The 18,590-nt window shown below is 34.9% G+C and overlaps 1 protein-coding gene across 1 annotated transcript; it reads left to right on the top strand.

The window, feature by feature from the left end:
• Nucleotides 1–17,308: 17,308 nt before the first annotated feature.
• On the top strand, nucleotides 17,309–17,725 carry LOC126661882 (S-protein homolog 4-like). The gene has a single exon (XM_050355763.1). The coding sequence runs from the start codon at nucleotides 17,309–17,311 to the stop codon at nucleotides 17,723–17,725; it is 417 nt and encodes a 138-aa protein (XP_050211720.1).
• Nucleotides 17,726–18,590: the final 865 nt, after the last annotated feature.

Below are 18,590 nucleotides of genomic sequence, written 5' to 3'. Positions count from 1 at the left end.
CACATGGTTTAGCAAGCAGTGAGTTTGTATTATCGTTTACCGCTTTATTAAATAAAGTATATTATTTTGAATATCGTATATGCAGTATTGAAAAGGGTTTTTAACTCTTTATGGATCTGAATTGGAACAAGCTACTCGATGGGTATCATCGAGACTGTGTGCACCGATTATGTATATAATTGGCGGATTATTATCTGGATACTTTGGTTTCGGCAGAGTTATCTCTGGCCTACTTTGGTTTCGATGAGGATGTGTTCTCGTCTATTTAATATTGATTTAATACTTATCCCATAATAAATATTTTATATACAGTAAAGAATGTTTTGTTTAAAAGGTTTTTCACTTAATAAATGTAAACGGTAGTATGAACTCGTCTTAATATAATTAGCCCCTTTGTTTAACCATTTTCAGGTTTTCGGTTTTGAGTGAGTCGCGGACCTCCATTTGATTGATTCCTCGGAGGTTTACTTTGTTTTGAATAAAGAAGTCAAACTCATTTTATATTCTTAGACCGCAGTAGTATTAGTTGTGTCTTATTTATTTATTTATACTATTGCTTTGCCAGTTGGTCTGGTTATTGTTTTACGTATGTTGGCATGATAATTATTCTGGAATATGATACCCTTATTATATATGCCATGTTGTTGGAGTCTCGGATTGAGCCGAGCACTTGCTTTATTAATTGTTGAATGAAACTGCTAGATCTAATTTGGAGTCTCAGTTTCCCCCGAGTAGGTTTGTGCAGGTTTGATTGTATTGTATGTTTAGCTGCGAGGCTAGCTACGGATATTAGTACCAGCATACCCATAATACCCTAGCGCCGCTCACGATCTCTGAAATTGGGTCGTGATAATTTCGTAAAATTAGGACCCGTGGCACAATCTAATGCCTTACAATATACAGGGGTATTACACATTGAACAACCATTAAGCCATTCACAAAAAGACACAAAGTCAAATTAAACACATAATCAATTGAAATGTATATGAAACTCAATGAAATTGCGCTGGAAACTTAAACTCCATATATATGATGCACCATCATATTAGTGATTTCTTTCTTTAAATCACTCTCAAACAAAAATGCTAAACCAATTGAAAAATAAAAGTAAAATAGAAATTCAAGTATTATATTATACTACATATCCATATGTAACCCATTGTTGTCTTATCACTTTAGTCTTTTTCTCGGATGTTCTTTTCTTAAAGCGTATGTAATAATCTTATAATTCTAGACCACATTATTCATTATATTGTGTTTGTGGTTATCTCGACATTGTTTGATTTTTTAATGTTTGATGTATTGTATTTGAATAGATTATTATAGTTTATCGTGTTTGAATTACCTATCGGTGTGTTGGAGTCTCGATTTGAATTCGTACATTTATATTGATGTTAAGCTAAGGTTGGAATTTCAAGATGTGTCAAGTATGATTTTAATTATATTTGCATATTATATTATATTAATGACTCGATTTTTCCCGGAGCATCAGTTTAAGATCGATTTGACTTGTTATAGTTTATTTTTATCTTTTTTGGTTAGTCTTGCTACGGGTTTGTCATGGTCCTTGCAATCGGGTCTTGATAGCTTCCATGCCATAAGACACATCACAACCTTATGTGTAATAAAAAAAACTTGTGTGTTTATACTAACACATAGTCTATATTCATAATTCACATATACAATAAGTGAATATCCAACATGGATTATTCCATTAATTATGGATCAGTGCTAAATGTCATTAATTTTACTTATTATTCACTTTTAAGATACCAACCACAAAACTTGGAAAGTATAATTAGATTTCCACTAATTCATAAATATTACAAATTAGTCCCTAAATTAAACTTTATTTTCAACTTATATCAAATTTTGAGATATGTTAGTATTTATTACAAATTTGATCTTTTGTAAAAACAATCAGTTGCTCACCCTATTAAGTATGACGAACTAGGTTCACATCTTTAATAATTATAAATCATATTAAGTACTAACTTACGTAAATCATGACTGATGTCTAGAAACATATCACGACTACCTAAATAGAAAATAATGGATAATGTATTCCTTATGAAATCTTCATGATTATTATAATCGAAATTCAATTGGTTAACTATGGTCTCATCTGGACTAGTGTCATAGGAAGTCAAGCACTAAATGTCTTGATCATATGACCTCATCTCTCGATTCAAATTCTTGATAAAGATGATGTATAATAGAAACAACTTTCTAGTATTTAGACCCCTACTAATAAAATCATATTCTCCTATGCATGAATTCATTCATAAATAATAATTCAAGATAGACACCTATCTCCATATACAACTAACTAAAGCCAACTTATCCCGCAACTCTAACTCATGAAATATCTATGGATAAAGAAATTAAACTTTAACCACCTATTTATAAAATAGTGTCACTGCAACTTGAAGTACTTATATGTACAATCATGGACTTGATGACATTAATCTCTTGTTCGACCGACTTAACTTCTACTGATTTACAAGTAAGTTTTGCTTTCTCATATGCCGTTTTCCTTGGCAGTAATTTTGAGTATTTTTATTACATGATTTTGTTCTTTGGTTTGATGTTGCCTGCGGTGTTTTGAATTCCTGAGTGCGTTCATATTGCTTATCGTTTAGGCCTTGTTTTTGCTTTTGCGTTTTGTACATTTTGCTTTTGTTTTTTGTTGAATGTGCGTTTGTTGTATGTTGATGGGTGGATATCAACAGTCGCATGTGACAAAAATTGAATTGCTAGTATTGTATTAGATTGTCGAGTTGTTCTGCTGTACTTTTGTAATTTTTCAAAGAATTTGGGTTTCAAGCGTTGTTGTGTTCTTCGTATTCTTCGCTTCATCAATAGAAAAACTCTTAGTGTTCCTCTTTTGATCTTCTAAATCTAAAAAAATTTCCAAACATTGTTTTACATATCTCGGTGTACGTTTTTACTCTTAGGTTTTACTTTCCTTTAGGTATGTCGGACGAACACGAAGGGCAAGACTATGCAGACGGTCACATGAGTGACTCGGACAGGGAAGACACCCGGTCTCCTTTAGAGAGGGTGGATAGGCTGCTAAAACGCCTACGCCAGGGTAAGGATGTAGATCAACCTATCGAAGACCCTGATGAATCGGTGGTTATAGTTCAGAAAAAGAAAATTATGAAAAAGAAAAATTTGGCCGATGTGTCAGAAAAGCAAGGGGCGCCGCCTAAAGAAACTCTTCGCAAGAGTAAAAATAAAGTCCCTGCTAGAGTGGTAGCCGAGGAAGAAGACTCCTTGGTCCCATCTCGGTGTACCGATGACAATTTGAAGGAGGTGGCCAGGATATTTGGGATAGAGGAACCCTACGAGCTCGTGCTTGTCCCTGAAGGGGTGTTAGCCAATGTGACTACGGCTTCTGACACAATTACACTGTACACAGAGCATCTCCAATCTGGGATACGATTCCCATTGGATCCGTTGTACGAGCAATTGAGTCAAGCGTATACGGTACCTTTGGACCAGATGCACCCTAACGCCATAAGACACTTTACGTGCTTCCTGATGATATGTAGATTTCATTAGATTGTACCCAGTGTTCGTTTAATTGCTTGTTTATATAGTATGACCTTAGTGGATAAACTGCATTTCGCCCATATTAGATTTAGCTCGGGCCGCAAAGGTTATATTGAGAAAGTGGTCCTAGGAATGCAAGATTCGCTGAAAAATTGGCGAAAAGACTTTTTACGGGATAGGAGGTCAGACAAAAAGGATTTTGAAGCCTGTAAATTATGGGTGAATAAACCTCAGACCTTGGATAAATCGTTCTTCAACCCCGGCAACATGGAATTAGCTAGTATAGACGTTTTGCATAAAGCTAACCAGGTGAGCGAGATACCATATGCTAATCACTTGTACCCCAAATTGGCCTTCAAGTACTGGGCGAGAATTGTATCAGAAGATGGTAAAAAATCTAAGTGTCTTGTTTTGATTTATATGTGTATGTTTTTGCTTGTGTATTTATTTTTTCTTTTCCGATTCATATCTCAAAATAAATGGTTATGTAAAAGTGTTGCCCACTTACCTTTAAACTGAATTTAACTGTGGATGGTTTGTTTTGTTTGTAGTGGAAATTGATCCTGAGAGATTGAAAAGAAGACCTCTCAATAAAAAGAAAACCGGTACAACAGTGCCGAAGGAGAAGACTTATGTTGCAACCGCTGGGGTCATTCCTGTTACTGCAAGTATACCGCCTGCCCCGGTAGTACTGAGCCCAAAAAATGTAACGGGCTCTGGAGCGGTTCCCCCGGTTATTCCCATCGAGCTGGGAAGGCGAAGCCCGGGTCATATGTCTAATGATGGTCCGGATAGTAGGGAATTTGTCCCTCCCGAGCAGCGCAACTTGTAGGACCGGGTGTCAAACTCGGACGAAGCGTGCCAACAGCTCCGGGTTCCTGCCGGGCGAGGTCTGGAGGTGATTGATATTGATCCGAGCACTACTTTCACCGACCGGTCTGGCAAAAGGAAGAGGGATGATGCTCCTTGGGACACTACCAGCTCTTCCGGTGTTCCGATCATCACTCCAACATCGTTCTTTGATTGAATGAGACTGCGCTGCATGAAGAATCAGTTGGCCGTAACGTTGGATACCCTTCTATTTGCTAACGAGGTAGCTCGTGTCACCACTTTTCCGGATGATCGGGCTAAGTATCAACAGCTTTCGTCATTGCAGTATGGGGCCATGGTTTCTACTCTTAGCCTTAAGGTATTTTATGTGTTGTGTGTTTTTTATGTGTGTTGGTCTGTGAAAGATTTCCTAAGTTTACTCACTTTCACTTTTTTTGTTTTCTCAGTCTGCTCAGATGGGTCATTTGGTGACCGAGTCATATAGAAAATTGCATGAGGACTGGGAAGCGGTGTTCGGGCAACTGAAAGTGGAAAAAGACCGGGTGGTGGGGGCTAAGGAGGAGCTGGAGAAACAGACCGCCCAAACTAAGAAACAGACTGACCGAGCTGCAGAGCTAGAGAAGAAAAGGGCTCTCGATGCCAAGGAGCTGGAGAGCTTGTCGGTCAAACTTATAGATTTGACTAAAGACCGAGAGAATCTGAAAAAAGACTTTGAAGAGCAATTGGCCAACATAACGAGGAGGAATGCCCTGGTTACTAACAAGCATAAAGATGAGCTAGTGCGTGCTTCTCCGAGATCAAGCCAAAGGTCATGGACAGACTTTGAAAGATCAGTTGGCTGCGAAAGACCAGGAGTGGGGAGTTAAGCTGGCCGGGAGAGAGGATAAGGTTTTAGATGCTGCTCGAGCCCTGGGAGAAGAGCAAGTGGACTTAGCTCCTTTCGAATTGGAAGTGAACGAGCTAATAACAAAGGTGCCCACATTGCCTCCCGAGGAGGATGATGAAGACTTTATCCTTACTCCAGAGGAGCATGATAACCCGCCAGCCGTTTAAAATGTTTTCCTATATTTTTTAATTTTAGGCCTGGACATGTATATTTGGTATATTTTGTTTTTTTGGATCGCTTGGAGGGTTCATGTTTGGGATTATTTATTTTGGAATACTTTGAACGTTTTCATGCAATAGCTTTATCTTAGTGGTATCTCAGTGTTCCTTTGTTTACTTTAGAGAAACTTCTTTGTACTTTGTCAGGATAAGATGAAGAAATGATCAGGTCTACCGAGCTAAACATTTTCTCGATATATTCGTTTTGCTGCTTAAGTTTTCAATTTTTTACCTAAATTTTTGTTTTATATTTTGGCTTTATGCTTAGTCTAGTGAGATGCTCATGTAGTTTAAATTATTTGTAAACCATGCTTGTGTTTTTACTAAATCGCTTTTATGAGACGACATAACTATTTTCCTTGACGAATTTATCATCTGATGAATTTATCATATAAGATAGCTTATATGCTGGCTTTAACTCGGTCAACAACTCATATATCTAAAGGTTGTTTTGCTGCCTTTATGTTACTAGTTTTGATTTTTTTTATTGACATTTGAAAACTGGTATCTCCGTGAGAGTTTCCTTTAGATTTTTTATGCGGTGTCAGTCATGTCGGTAGAACTACTGTTGTTTTAACACTTTGCTAGGTCGGCCGAAGCCTTGCTTGGACGGCCGAAGCCTTGCTAGGACGGCCGAAGCCTTGCTAGGACGGCCGAAGCCTTCCTTGGACGGCCATAGCCTCCCTTGAACGACCGAAGCCTTGCTAGGATGGCCGAAGCCTTTCTTGGACGGCCGAAGCCTTGTTAGGACGGCCGAAGCCTTTCTTTTGAAACACATATAGACCGACACACATTTTTTATTTTTCTTTTCTTTTATATTAAGAGGAAAAACTTATGTTTGAGTTTTACAAAAGTCTAACCCAAACATAAGTGAAAAAATCCCTAAATCTCAACTTACAAAATGAAAATAAACAGATAAAATGACATATGTAGGTCTACTGTTACGTTCCTGTAATAATATTTGCGAAAAATTTATAGAGGTTCTAGGCTTGTTACGGGTTTCAAAACAACCATTCTCATCCCCTAGCGCCGGTCGTGACTTGGATTAGGATGAAATTCGGGTCGTGACAATATAATTATAATATAAACATGTGTTAGAGTAAAAAATGAATATATTAAGAGGGTGAGGTATTTTCTCTATGTTATCCTCAATAAGGTAGAAAATCATATTATTTTAAACAAAAGAGTATTTTTTCTAATTTTCTCAAAACTAAAAATCAAACCCAATCTTCAAATTAAATTAATATAAAATCCATATATATTTAAAAATAAATAAAAAAGTTAATTAACTAGTTAAATTTAATAAATTTAAATAAAATTCAATTTTAATAAATTTATTATATAAATGTATTTCTATTTCGAATAAAAAATCATCTGAAATTGTAATCTCGTCGCCGACGACCACCGGCCACCGCTGTCCTCCCCCACTCTAGATGACCGACCACCGGAAAAATCATCTTCTCCGTCAATGGAGAAGACCTCAGATGTTTCTTCTCCATTATGGAGAAGACAGATTTGAGCATGTCTTCTCCATTAACGGGAATGACCTGAGCTTGGTCTCTCAAGCTCGGTCTTCTCCATGAATGGACAAGACCTATTGTGCTCTCCATTCACGGAGAAGACGAGCTCAAATCTTCTCCATGAATGGAGAAGACGAGCTTGTCTTCTCCGTGAATGGAGAGGACAACAGGTCTTCTCCGTGAATGGAGAGGACATGCTCAGATTTATCTTCTCCATTTATGGAGAAGACATATCTGAGGTCTTCTCCATTAATGAAGAACACGAATTTTTTGGCGACCGGCCGGCCAGAGTGAGAGAGGACATTGATGGCTGGCAGTCGGTGATTTTGGGACTAAACTTTTGGGATTTTGAAATAAAAATAGAATTTTGAGATAATTATAATTCAATTTAATTAAATATAAATTTTAATTTATTTGTCTAATAAATTTATTAAAATTGAATTTTAATTAAACTAAATTAAATTAATTAAATTAAGTTAATTATTTATTTAATTATTCTTAAATATATATGAATTTTATATTAATTTAATTTAAAGATTGAGTTTTATTTTGATTTTTTGTCATGTGATTTGGTTAGAATTTTTTTGTTTAAGTTTGGTTTGGTCATCATGAGTTTGTTTGATAGAGTGGGTGTTGCTGCATCAGCAATTTGCTGACTTGGCAGTAATGTGGATGCCAAGTCGGCAAAAATTTGGTTCGATTCAAAAAATGGCTATAAAAAATAACGAATATGCTGAAATGGGCTAATTTTGCCGATTTTGAAAGGTTTGACTATAACAGAAAAAACCTGCAAATGTTTGGTATTTTAATGGGATTAGCCCAAGAATAAAACAGTAACAATACTTACATATAATTTCCCTATAGACAAACAACTCACTAAGTTTTTCAAAACATTATCAAAACTACTACATGACTTAAAGTAAATAAATTATTTATTGTAATTAGGTGTTTGCGTGGTGTTGAAGCTACTTCTTGGTTTTTTTTGTTAAATGGTAATTATATTATCACTAACACAAGATGTGATAGGCAAAAAGAAGCATTAGATCCTTGTAAAAGAATCTAAGCAACGGAATACATCATTACCACCAAAAGGAAAATCCGGGTTGTGATATTTATAGTGGATCACACCCTTATTAATATAAAGGAAAAGTAAATCATCATAGTTTGAAACTTCATTGCGGAAAACAAACTTGTTCCTAGCCTTCCAAATCTCCCAAATGCTAAAGAACCAAATTGTTGCCCATAAGTTTTTGTATTCCGAGCTAGCTAAATCCATCCATTGATTAAAAAAGTTAGCTAAATCTCTCGGCATTATCCAAGCCACAATACCAATTCGAGTTAAAAAATTGGACCAAAACTTTCAAGCTAATGGACAAAAGATAACGATATGAAGCGAAGATTCGACCTCTGAACAGTGACCGCAAAGCTGCTGATTAATTTCCAGAATCCGACGCTGAACAAGAAATTCCTTTGATGCAATCTGACCACGATGAAGAAGCCATGTAAAGAACTGAAGCCTAGGCGGGATTTTCTGATTCCAAACTTTCTTTAAAAAGCTAATCTGCTGCGCCTGAACAACAGCTGAAGTCTGCATCTTGAAGAAACCTGCTGCTGTAAACTTTCTGCCGCACCAAAAAACAGCGTCTTGCTGGCCATTGAAGGCTACCTGAAGACGTTTCTGCATGAGGAGCTGAAAAGACTCGGACTCACCCAATCTGAGTCGTCGTTTCGATCTGAAGTTCCACCTCGGCAGACAATTAACATCCACTGTTCCCATGTCTGAAACAGTAACATTAGGTTGTATACATAAGCTGTACAAATTTTGAAAATCCATGCGTAAAGGAATAACTTGATTTTGAAGCCACAAATCACGCCAAAACACATTATCCGATCCATTCCCAAGTCCGAAACTAACATTAGAAAAAAAAAACATTCCAAATATCTTCATTAGCAACGCAATGCTTCCGAACCCCTTTCCAAAAGTGAGACAAATGCCGATTATTTGGGTTCATCAAATCATTCCAAGAATGCAAGTTAGAACTAGCTCGATTAATCAAGAACCACAGAGAACCTCTATCACACGTTAGAAGTTTCCATGCCCATTTAAGAAGTAAACTTTGATTTCGAAGCCTAAGAGATGAAATATTCAGCCCTCCAAAACAAATAGGCAAGCAAATATCCTTCCAAGCTACTTTACAAATTCCCCTCGATTCAGCCGAACCCGACCAGAGAAAATTTCTCATAAGTTTATCCATTGACGTTAAGACCCCTAAGGAATAGCAAAGCAACACATGAAATAAACAAGCAAACTGCATAGGACGGACTTTATCAACACTAATCTGCCGGATGGAGATAAAAGATTACCTTTCCAAAGAGCCAAATGTGAGGAAAAACTTTGAACTAATGGGTTAAAGTGAGATACCGCTAGGCTTCTCCGAGAGAGAGGGAGACCCAGATAATTAAAAGGAAGTTTGTCTATCTTACAGTTAAGAATAGAAGCAGCAGAAGCTAAATCTTGATCAGACATATTCAAACCTATAATAGAGCTCTTTGCATAATTAATACGCAAACCAGAAACTATCTCAAAGCATCGAAGAATGCGTAGAAGATTATGAACCATAGATAAATCATTCGGGACGAACAGAAGAGTGTCATCTGCGAACTGCAGCAGAGATAAAGATTCACGACAACCATCAATAAAAACTCCATCGATCAGCCCCAAATCCTTCGCTCTATCAATGATGATTTTAAAACCCTCTGCTGCAATGACAAAAAGCATTGGAGAAATGGGATCGCCTTGCCTAACGCCCTTTTCCATGAAGAAATTATCTGAAGGAGAGCCATTAACCAAAATCGATATTTGAGAGGAATTCAGGATGCCAGTAATCCATTTAATCCAGGTAGAATTAAAATTCATTCTCTGCATAATCTCCATGATAAACAGCCATGAGACACGGTCAAAAGCTTTTTGAAAGTCGGGTTTAATAATGAAAAGAGGGTCTTTGCGCCTAGCTGAAAGGTGAATAACCTCTGATGCAATCGAATGGCAGTCGTGAATATTTCTACCCTTAATGAAGCCAAATTGATTATTTGAAATGATCTTCGGAAGATGAGGACCAAGCCTATTTGCAAGGATCTTTGAGAGCATCTTGAAAATTCAATTGATAAGACTAATGGGTCGATAGTCTTTTATGTCACTAGCTCCTTTCAATTTCGTAATAAGGATCAAGAATGCCGTATTCAATTCCGAAGGGAAGATACCTGAATTGTAAAAATCAGTAAGCAGCCGAAAAATGTCATCCTGAATAATGTGCCATGACCGCTTAGAAAAAAACATATTAAACCCATCCGGATCCGGTGCTTTGTTATCATCGCTGTGCATAACCACTGAAGAGAGTTCGTCCATAGAGAACACCCCTGTCAAACAATCACTTTGAGCTGCTGTCAAGCTTTTAAATGGAAATGAGGCTAACGTAAAAGGAGCCAAATTACCTCTCTTGTACAGATTTCGAAAATAAGAACTGATCATAGTCTTTAAAGACGAAGGGTCTGAATAACTAGTTCCGTCAATGACCATTTTGGTAATCTGATTCAATTTGGCATGAATGGAGGATGCCAAATGAAAGAAAGCGGTGTTCTTGTCCCCAAGTAAATTCTAGTTCAGTCTAGATTTCTGTAACCAAACAATTTCCAGCTGTTTTGAAAGGGTGAGCAGGTCCTGATTCAGCACCGAAAGCGAAGAAAACTTATCATCTGTCAAGTCTCTTGAATCTGCGACTTCTCAATGTCTAAAATACTGTTATTTATAGCAGCTATTTTGTTATTTAAGTCTCCGAAATATTTTTATTCCAAAAGGAGATGAGCTTGTGAAGTTCTCGAAGTTTTCGAACCAAAGAAGTATGTCCCTCAAGGGTAAACCAACAAGTATCCAAGAATACTTTAAAATCCGGATGATCCCCCACACGTTCAAAGACCGAAAAGGTCTCGGACCCCAATCTATTTTCGTAGCCGAAGAGAAGCAAAGAGGAATATGATTCGAGAAGGATCGTGGCAAAGCTTGAAGAATTCTGTTCGGCCAATGATCAAAAATTATAGGCGACGCAAAACACCTATCAATTTTTGATTTCGAGATTCTGTTTTTCCATGTGAAGAAACGCCCTTGAAGAGGAACCTCGAGAAGCTTAGACTCATTTATAAAACGAGAGAAAGATAACATAGAATCTGAGAAAGCAACACAGTTAGCCCGTTCTGAAGGATCAAGAATTTCATTGAAATCTCCTGAAAGAAAACACATCTTGTTGCTGTCAAGTAGAGAAAGAATGTCCCACTAAAAAAGCGAACGCTCCAACGGACAATTCGGAGCATAAATTAGAATAAATCTAAAATATAACGAACACCATTCAAAATCCAAAAAAATCCATCTATCCGAAGTTTCAATTCTGATCGAGGTAATCAAAATTGAATTCCAAATACACATCAAACCTCCTGAAGAACCATTCGACCCCGCAAAGCAAAAATCATAGTCAAAATTTGGCCAATGCTTTCTAGCCAAAAAATCATCAACAGACTCCTTTCCACCAATCCCAAAATTGCCAAATTATTCTGAGAAACAAATGATCTAATTGAACTTTGCTTTCGAAAATGACTGATACCCCCACGACAATTCCATGTAATAAAGTTAAGAGAACTAATCATTAAAAAAAGATTAACCTTGAGAGAATCACTTCAGCAGTGATTTGTAGAACCCTTGATAATGTCTCTGAGAAGGAGGTTGACAATCTCCGTCTCATGTTTTCTATCAAAGAGTCCCAGCTGAACTCCTGCTTCGATTGTCTTTGCTGCTTCTGAACTATCTTCTAGGCGCTGTGATTGGCTAATATCTCTTGGGCTTGCATGAACTGAGGATGGTGAAAGAGCCAATCTCTTATTTCGCTGAGTAATATTTTTCAGGTTCCTGGAGAGGAAGGGACTCGAGGTCCCAGGTGTTGACAACGGTTTTCCTATCGGGGAAGTAGTAGACGACCTAGAGTCATCTGAATCAGAAACCACGTCTGAACTACTTTCAGTCATAATGGGAAACTCTGTTTCATGGGCATGGATATGATATAATTCCCCCTTAATTGTTAAAGGAATAATACATTCAATTCTGGAGTAACCTGCTGATATGAGAACTGAACCGGAGTCCATACGATCCTTTGAAATAACTGATGGGTGAACTGCTATAGCTTTACCCAAACTGTTCCCAATGAATAGAAAAATCTGCTCCGACCATGCCGAAATAGGGACACCAAAAAGCGATACCCAAACAAACCTCTCCTTTGAAGGGCAATAATTCTCCCACACTGTGATTGTTGAAAAGAGAGTTGCATATTTCTTGAAATTCTCCTTAAAACGAGACATATAGAATTCTGAATGGAATCGAATCATAACAGAAAGCCCTCCCAGGAAAGAAAACGATTCGAATACAATCTCAAGGTCCATCATCAATTCCGTAATGTTTAAGAGTTTATCCATGCTTGTGACTGAAACAACCAAAGCATTGGTCTGATCAGTTGCCTCAATGGTGGCTTCATAAAACAACGGTTCATTGGTAACAACCTGGGCGTAAGACCTGTTATCTCGGATTGCTTGTGAGTGGATAATTCTCGGCAAAGCAGGTCTGCGAATGGTTGTTGCTGGGATTGAAGTACGTTGCATGGTCTTTTGAGTAGAAGGTTTAGGGAATCTGGCTCTAAATGCCCTAACCCTACAGGGCCCGATAAAAATATGGTTCAGCTTGCGTAAAATTCTCTCAATGTTACTGTCATCAGCAATTCTCAGGAATCCGAATTTCCTTTCGAGGCGATTTCTTCTCCGTGCTAGGGTTACCTTTCCCTTGATATCAAATTTCACAAACAGCTTTTCAATATCATCGTAAAACCAATTCTCAAGATAATTCTCAAAGTAGATAACAGTTGATTGATCACGTTGGCTGTGGCGTTGGCTGTCATCATCCTGCTGTTTTCCAGTCGACTGCAGTGGAGGTGTTCTCGTCGGCGTTGATATGGCCAGAGCTAGATAACAGTTAATTTATGTATGCCAATATGGAAACTTAGAGTGTTTTGGGTTTTGAAAATTTATCTAATCTTTTAGCTACTTCTTTGGTTGATTTACAGTCTTGGTTTCCACAATTCTGTCGTATGTATATTGGCAGCAGCTTGGCATCTGTTTCATCTATTTTAGCTTAAAAAGATAAGCTTTTCTAAAAGATTGTAAGTGCGGGTTTTACGGCTTCAAGTTTAGTTAAATTAATTAGATTTGTTACCTTTTTTGTGTTTTGGAAACGTTTTAATTCATTGTTTTCTCCTACATTTGCCTTAGTCATTTTACTGTTCTTGGTGTTTTCTAATTTTTTTCCCGCTATGATTTTCTTTTCTTTTTGAATTTCAGTTTTTATTGTTTGTCTATTTCCTCGCCTATAAATGTTGACGAGGACGATGAAAGTTGAGTTTCCTTGTATGGTGCTTAACGAGCCGTCTCTCTCCGATGAACAAATTTTAGAAATTCCTTTTAAGTATAACTTTCTTGCAGATTATGGGGTTAGGAAACCCGATTATCGTATGCGTGCGTTTGGTTATACCGATTCGCCTCGGGAGATAGTTATTTTTTAGGAGCAACTTATAAGTGCCCTTAGGTTCCCTTTAGATCCTTTTATTTTTGAACTTTGTAGCGATATAAATCGTCGTTGGGGAACTTCATCTCGAGACTATTCAAATTTTAACCGCTTTTGTAGAATCCTGTAGACTTCACGGGCAGTCCCCTTCCGTGAACATTTTTCATCACTTCATTTCTTTGTCTAGGAATGATGATGTTTTGATTTTCTGAAATTGTAGAAAAGGGCGATATGTTATTAGTGGACTGTGTCTTGAAGGTTGGAGATCAAAATTCATTGTAGTTACGTATGACTTTGCTTTTTCGCGTTATCCAAAGAGTTTTTTGATTAAGGTGGTGAAGACCTCACCTTCACTTTTGAGTCTGTCCGAGTCTACTTTGACTTTTGATTTATCCTTCCACATCATTTTTCAGAAGCAGATCTTGTTAGTATTAGTTAATAGTCATTTTAGGCGTCAATAGTTGATTTCAGAGGATCTTTCAAAAGGACTTGCTGATATCTCTTATGAATAGATTATGGAAGGTATTGTTCTGATTTATATTTGTTTTATTTCTTGTAGGATGTCTTCTTCGTATAAAAAACTACTTTTAAGTTTCAAAATAGATATGTCTGCTCCTATGGGCGGGCGACCCTTGTCGGTGCAGAGGCGATTCATTCTGAGGCAATTCACTCTAAAAAAATATTGCTGAGGAGGTATCTCCCCCCTGACATTGGCTTTGTCTGCAGGAGAGACCACCAGAGTTGTGATCGTTGATTTTGTGACTGTTTTTGAGTCGATTCGTGAATCAATTCCTAGGGATACTAACTCTGCACCAGATGTTATTATGAGCAGTTCTCGGTGGGTATGGATACTTCTGCTGCTATTGGTGGCGATCCCAAAATTAATTGAAAACGTCGGCTAGTTAAGAAAGCAACGTTGGATGAAATTCTGAAAGTGGCTGATTGGGTTGAAAAGTAAGAACTACTGATCCCTCTTAATCCCGAGATTTTGAATGGGTTTATAAATAATTTATCCATTACTAAAGAAATTTAGTGGTTCGAAAAGGAACCTTGTGAGGACTTGTCTAATTTGGCATGTCTTCGTGATTTTTCGGTATGATTTTCTTACTTTTTGTTCTTTTTTTTTGTTTTTCTACTTTGTATATTTTGTTTAGTTTTCCTTATTTGCCTTGACTTAATATTAGGAAATTTGTAAATTAATAGTTGATGAAAGTTTGAAACTAGTTGCATAACTCACTTAATGTATTAGTAAATTGATGAAACCTTTTATGTTAGTTTTTTTTTTATATAAATCAATAAGCAAAAGTATAATGATTTTTTTTAAACCTAAAAATCTCGTTTCAAGTACGCTATCATCTTTTGAAGCAACTAGTATTCCTCTACCAAAGAGAAACTGTGTCTAGCTTAATTCCAATGAACTTATTTTTGATCTTGGAATTTGATTGTGCATTGAAAATTATGATGTGGAAATTAGAGATCAAGTTAGAAGAGAGTACTATTTAAAGAGTCTGTGTCAATCATATGGTCATGATTTTCCAAATACAAAAAAGGAAAAAGACATGAGGAGTTTTCACAGAATTATGGTCTAAGAAATTTATGTGGTTAAAATATAGTGTAATGAAAGACTCAGGTTTTTATTTGTATTATTATCTATTTGTTTGTCCAACTTTAAAGAGAGAGACTTTTACAAATAAAATTTTTAGCAATTGCTTCTTAGTTTTGATGGCCTTGTATTAAGACTTATTTATTCGTGGTTTAGCTAAACCACATATTCTATATAAAAAAACTCAGTAAGTAAAACTTTTCTTTATATTTTTAGGCTTAATGTCTTAAAAAAATTCGACCTTTTAGCCCTTTTCCGATCCTACCCTAACATTGAAAAATCACCAATTTTACTGTATTTCACATTTTGTATTCCAATTGTATCCTAAAATATTATTAGATTGACGTCTTTTTTTATTTGGAAAAAAAATTCAAAAACGTTCTCCATGTCTAGCATATATTGATTGTATGTGTTTAATATTTATTTAGATTTATTTAAATAAGTTAAAAATTTAAATTAGTTCTAATGTGATTATGGTTTTAGTTAGTTTTTAAAAATGAAGGACTTAATTATTTGTACTTTTTTGAATGAAAATGAATTTAATTTTATCTTTGGATTTAGTAAATTGAATAATTTTGTCATTTAAGTAAAACAAATTGACAAAAATAAATAATTGGAATACAATTAAAGCGATAGAATCTGAAATAGAATAAAATTGACCAGTTTTGAATGTTAGAGTAAGAAGCTAAAAAGTTGGGATATTTTAAGATATTAAGCCATTTTTAATATTTTAAATTTTCAATTAAAATGTCTTCTCTCTCATTTATAATCCTAGTTCTGCCCCTGCTGATGATCCTTCTCTATTCCCCAATTACTTTGTTAGAGCAATAATCCTGATGCTCAATGATTTATCATCTCCTTTATCTCTCTAAATGTTCCATTTAAAACTTAAAAACCCTAGCCGCATACCTTCAAGGGAGGTGATTTTGGCCATTTTTTGGTCTAAAATCACCTCCCTCACTTTCAAATCTCTTCTATTGTAGTGTTTGCTTTCAATAATTTTAGATTTCATTTTTATTTTGTGCTTCTTCTCTTCCTTTATGGAGTTTTTGTCTTCCTTTGTGGAGTTATTTTTACCCTTTGTGGATTTTCTTATTTCCTTCATGGAAATTATCTTGGGGTGTAGATCTAAAGTATTATTAAGAGAATTTTTATTTCTATTATTCTATCAATCGGACTCATACAAAGACCAAAGAGTCGATTTGTGGTTCAAAATAATCACCGAGTGGAGCGGGCGGATCGCCGAGTTGCACATCCAAAGAGCTCCGTCAACGCGTTTGAAGAGTTTAGATATAAATTTCTGCTATTTTACTGATGTCCTACTCTCTATGTACTTCTTGAATGTATTGTTTAACTTACATTTAGATCAAGTTGTACGTTTATTTACCTATTAATGAAATATTATTATTATTATAAAAAAAAATGTTCCATTTAATGTAGATTTTTATATTTCCATAATCTTATAAATCTTGCCATGATTTTGCAATTTTTATTTAAAAATATAAAAGTTAAAGCATAGTGACTTCAACAAAATAAATTAATATTCAATACTATTTTAATATTAAAAATAAAAGTTTAGTAACGTATGGTGCAACTAGCCCATAACCTTTCCAAAATTTTAAAATAAGTTGCACAGCGTAAACCAAATTTTATATAATTTATATTTCGTAATAGTATTTGTTACAATGTTATATTGTTTTAACATTTTTAAGCAATTTTAGTGTAAAATAGTACTCTAATCAAACATTATGTGTAACTTATTTATAAAGAAAACAATAAATAAGTGTGTTAGTTTTAGTAGTAAGAAAAGATGTAAAATTCTATCCATTAATTATAAATTTATGATTATAGAACTAAAAACTTAAGAATAAAACAAATAAAATAAAATATATTGACCCAACAAATAACATAAAAAGAAAGCTATAACCATCCATTAATGAGCAAGTTAGTTATGAGATTTATAAAGAAGTAACATTTGGCCTATAAAGATGAATATAGAACATAACAATCATTCAATAGAAAATAAAATTATTCTTAAAAATGAATTCCTTTGTTTGTAAATATACGTTGCTAATATTTGTATTGCTGATCTCGACAAGCAATGCTGGTGATTTTGATTGGTTTCCGCTATCGAAATTTTACGTTCGTATTTACAATAGTTTAGATGGAAATTCGGATCTTCGAGTTCATTGCAAGTCAAGAGATGATGATCTTGGATTGCAAGTACTCCATCCTAACCAATATTTTGAATTTTCGTTCCGTTCAAACTGGATTTCCACTTTATTTTTCTGCGGTATGACATGGAATAATGGAGAAGTACATTGGTTTGATATTTATGTAAATAGTAGAGATTACAGGGAATGTGCCCCCAATTGTTACTGGAATATTAAAAAAACTGGACCTTGCCACAGAAATTATGATCATTCTTGTTATGATTGGAACAAGAAGAAAATATGATTCATGCTTAATACTAGTATTTTCTTCCCTATGTAAAACTCTCAATGCCACCGATATTTATTTAAATATCTATTTTCGAATGTTTTTTTTACATAACCTTCTTCTTTAATATATAAGTTTCTTGTAAATGTTATTATCATACTAATCTTAATAATACAGCAAAATTATTTTAAAAACTTTAAAATTTTGTGTTTTTTTTTATCAATTGCGATTAATTTTTTTTAATTATCACACTTACGTCTTAATTTCAAAGATTTGTTGCTGTTTTATGTAAGCCTTTGTATTCAACTATTAAAATCTAAATGTTTGTGCTTTTTTATGAATTGCGATCAAAACACAAATATGGTAACGTGTTGTTAAATAAGTTTATTAAAAAATAAAAATATTGTTGAAATATGTATATATTTTGAAATAAAATGTTCCAAATCAGGTCGTATTTTTAAAGTTCTTTCACAATGGATAAAGAATGTAAATGTTCGAATTAAAAAGTAAAACGTAAAAATTTAGAATACAATTACAATACATCGATCTTTTTAAATTGACATATCATTATAAATAAAAGATTTGATATCAATTTATAAAAGATGTACAAATTAGAATTTAAAAAATGGGGTTACCTATTATTATTATTATTATTATTATTATTATTATTATTATTATTATTATTATTATTTGGGAAAATAAAATAGAATTTTAAAATTGTAATAACCCATAAACTAATGAGATATTAGATCGTGTCACATGTCCTAAAAAATTATGAGATTTAGGCCAAGTATGTCGGGAATGAGAATCGAGTTAAAAAGTATAATCATAATAAGATTATTAAAAGGATTGCAAAATAATAATTTTGAGTGAAAATTATTAT

The sequence above is a fragment of the Mercurialis annua genome, linkage group LG8 (assembly GCF_937616625.2).
Source record: "Mercurialis annua linkage group LG8, ddMerAnnu1.2, whole genome shotgun sequence".
Lineage (NCBI taxonomy): Eukaryota > Viridiplantae > Streptophyta > Magnoliopsida > Malpighiales > Euphorbiaceae > Mercurialis > Mercurialis annua.
This window is presented reverse-complemented; position numbering and strand designations above follow the sequence as displayed.

What these genes read in the sequence shown, in the direction of transcription:
- LOC126661882 (XM_050355763.1), top strand. Translation starts at nt 17,309, where the DNA reads ATGAATTCCTTTGTTTGTAAATATACGTTGCTAATATTTGTATTGCTG.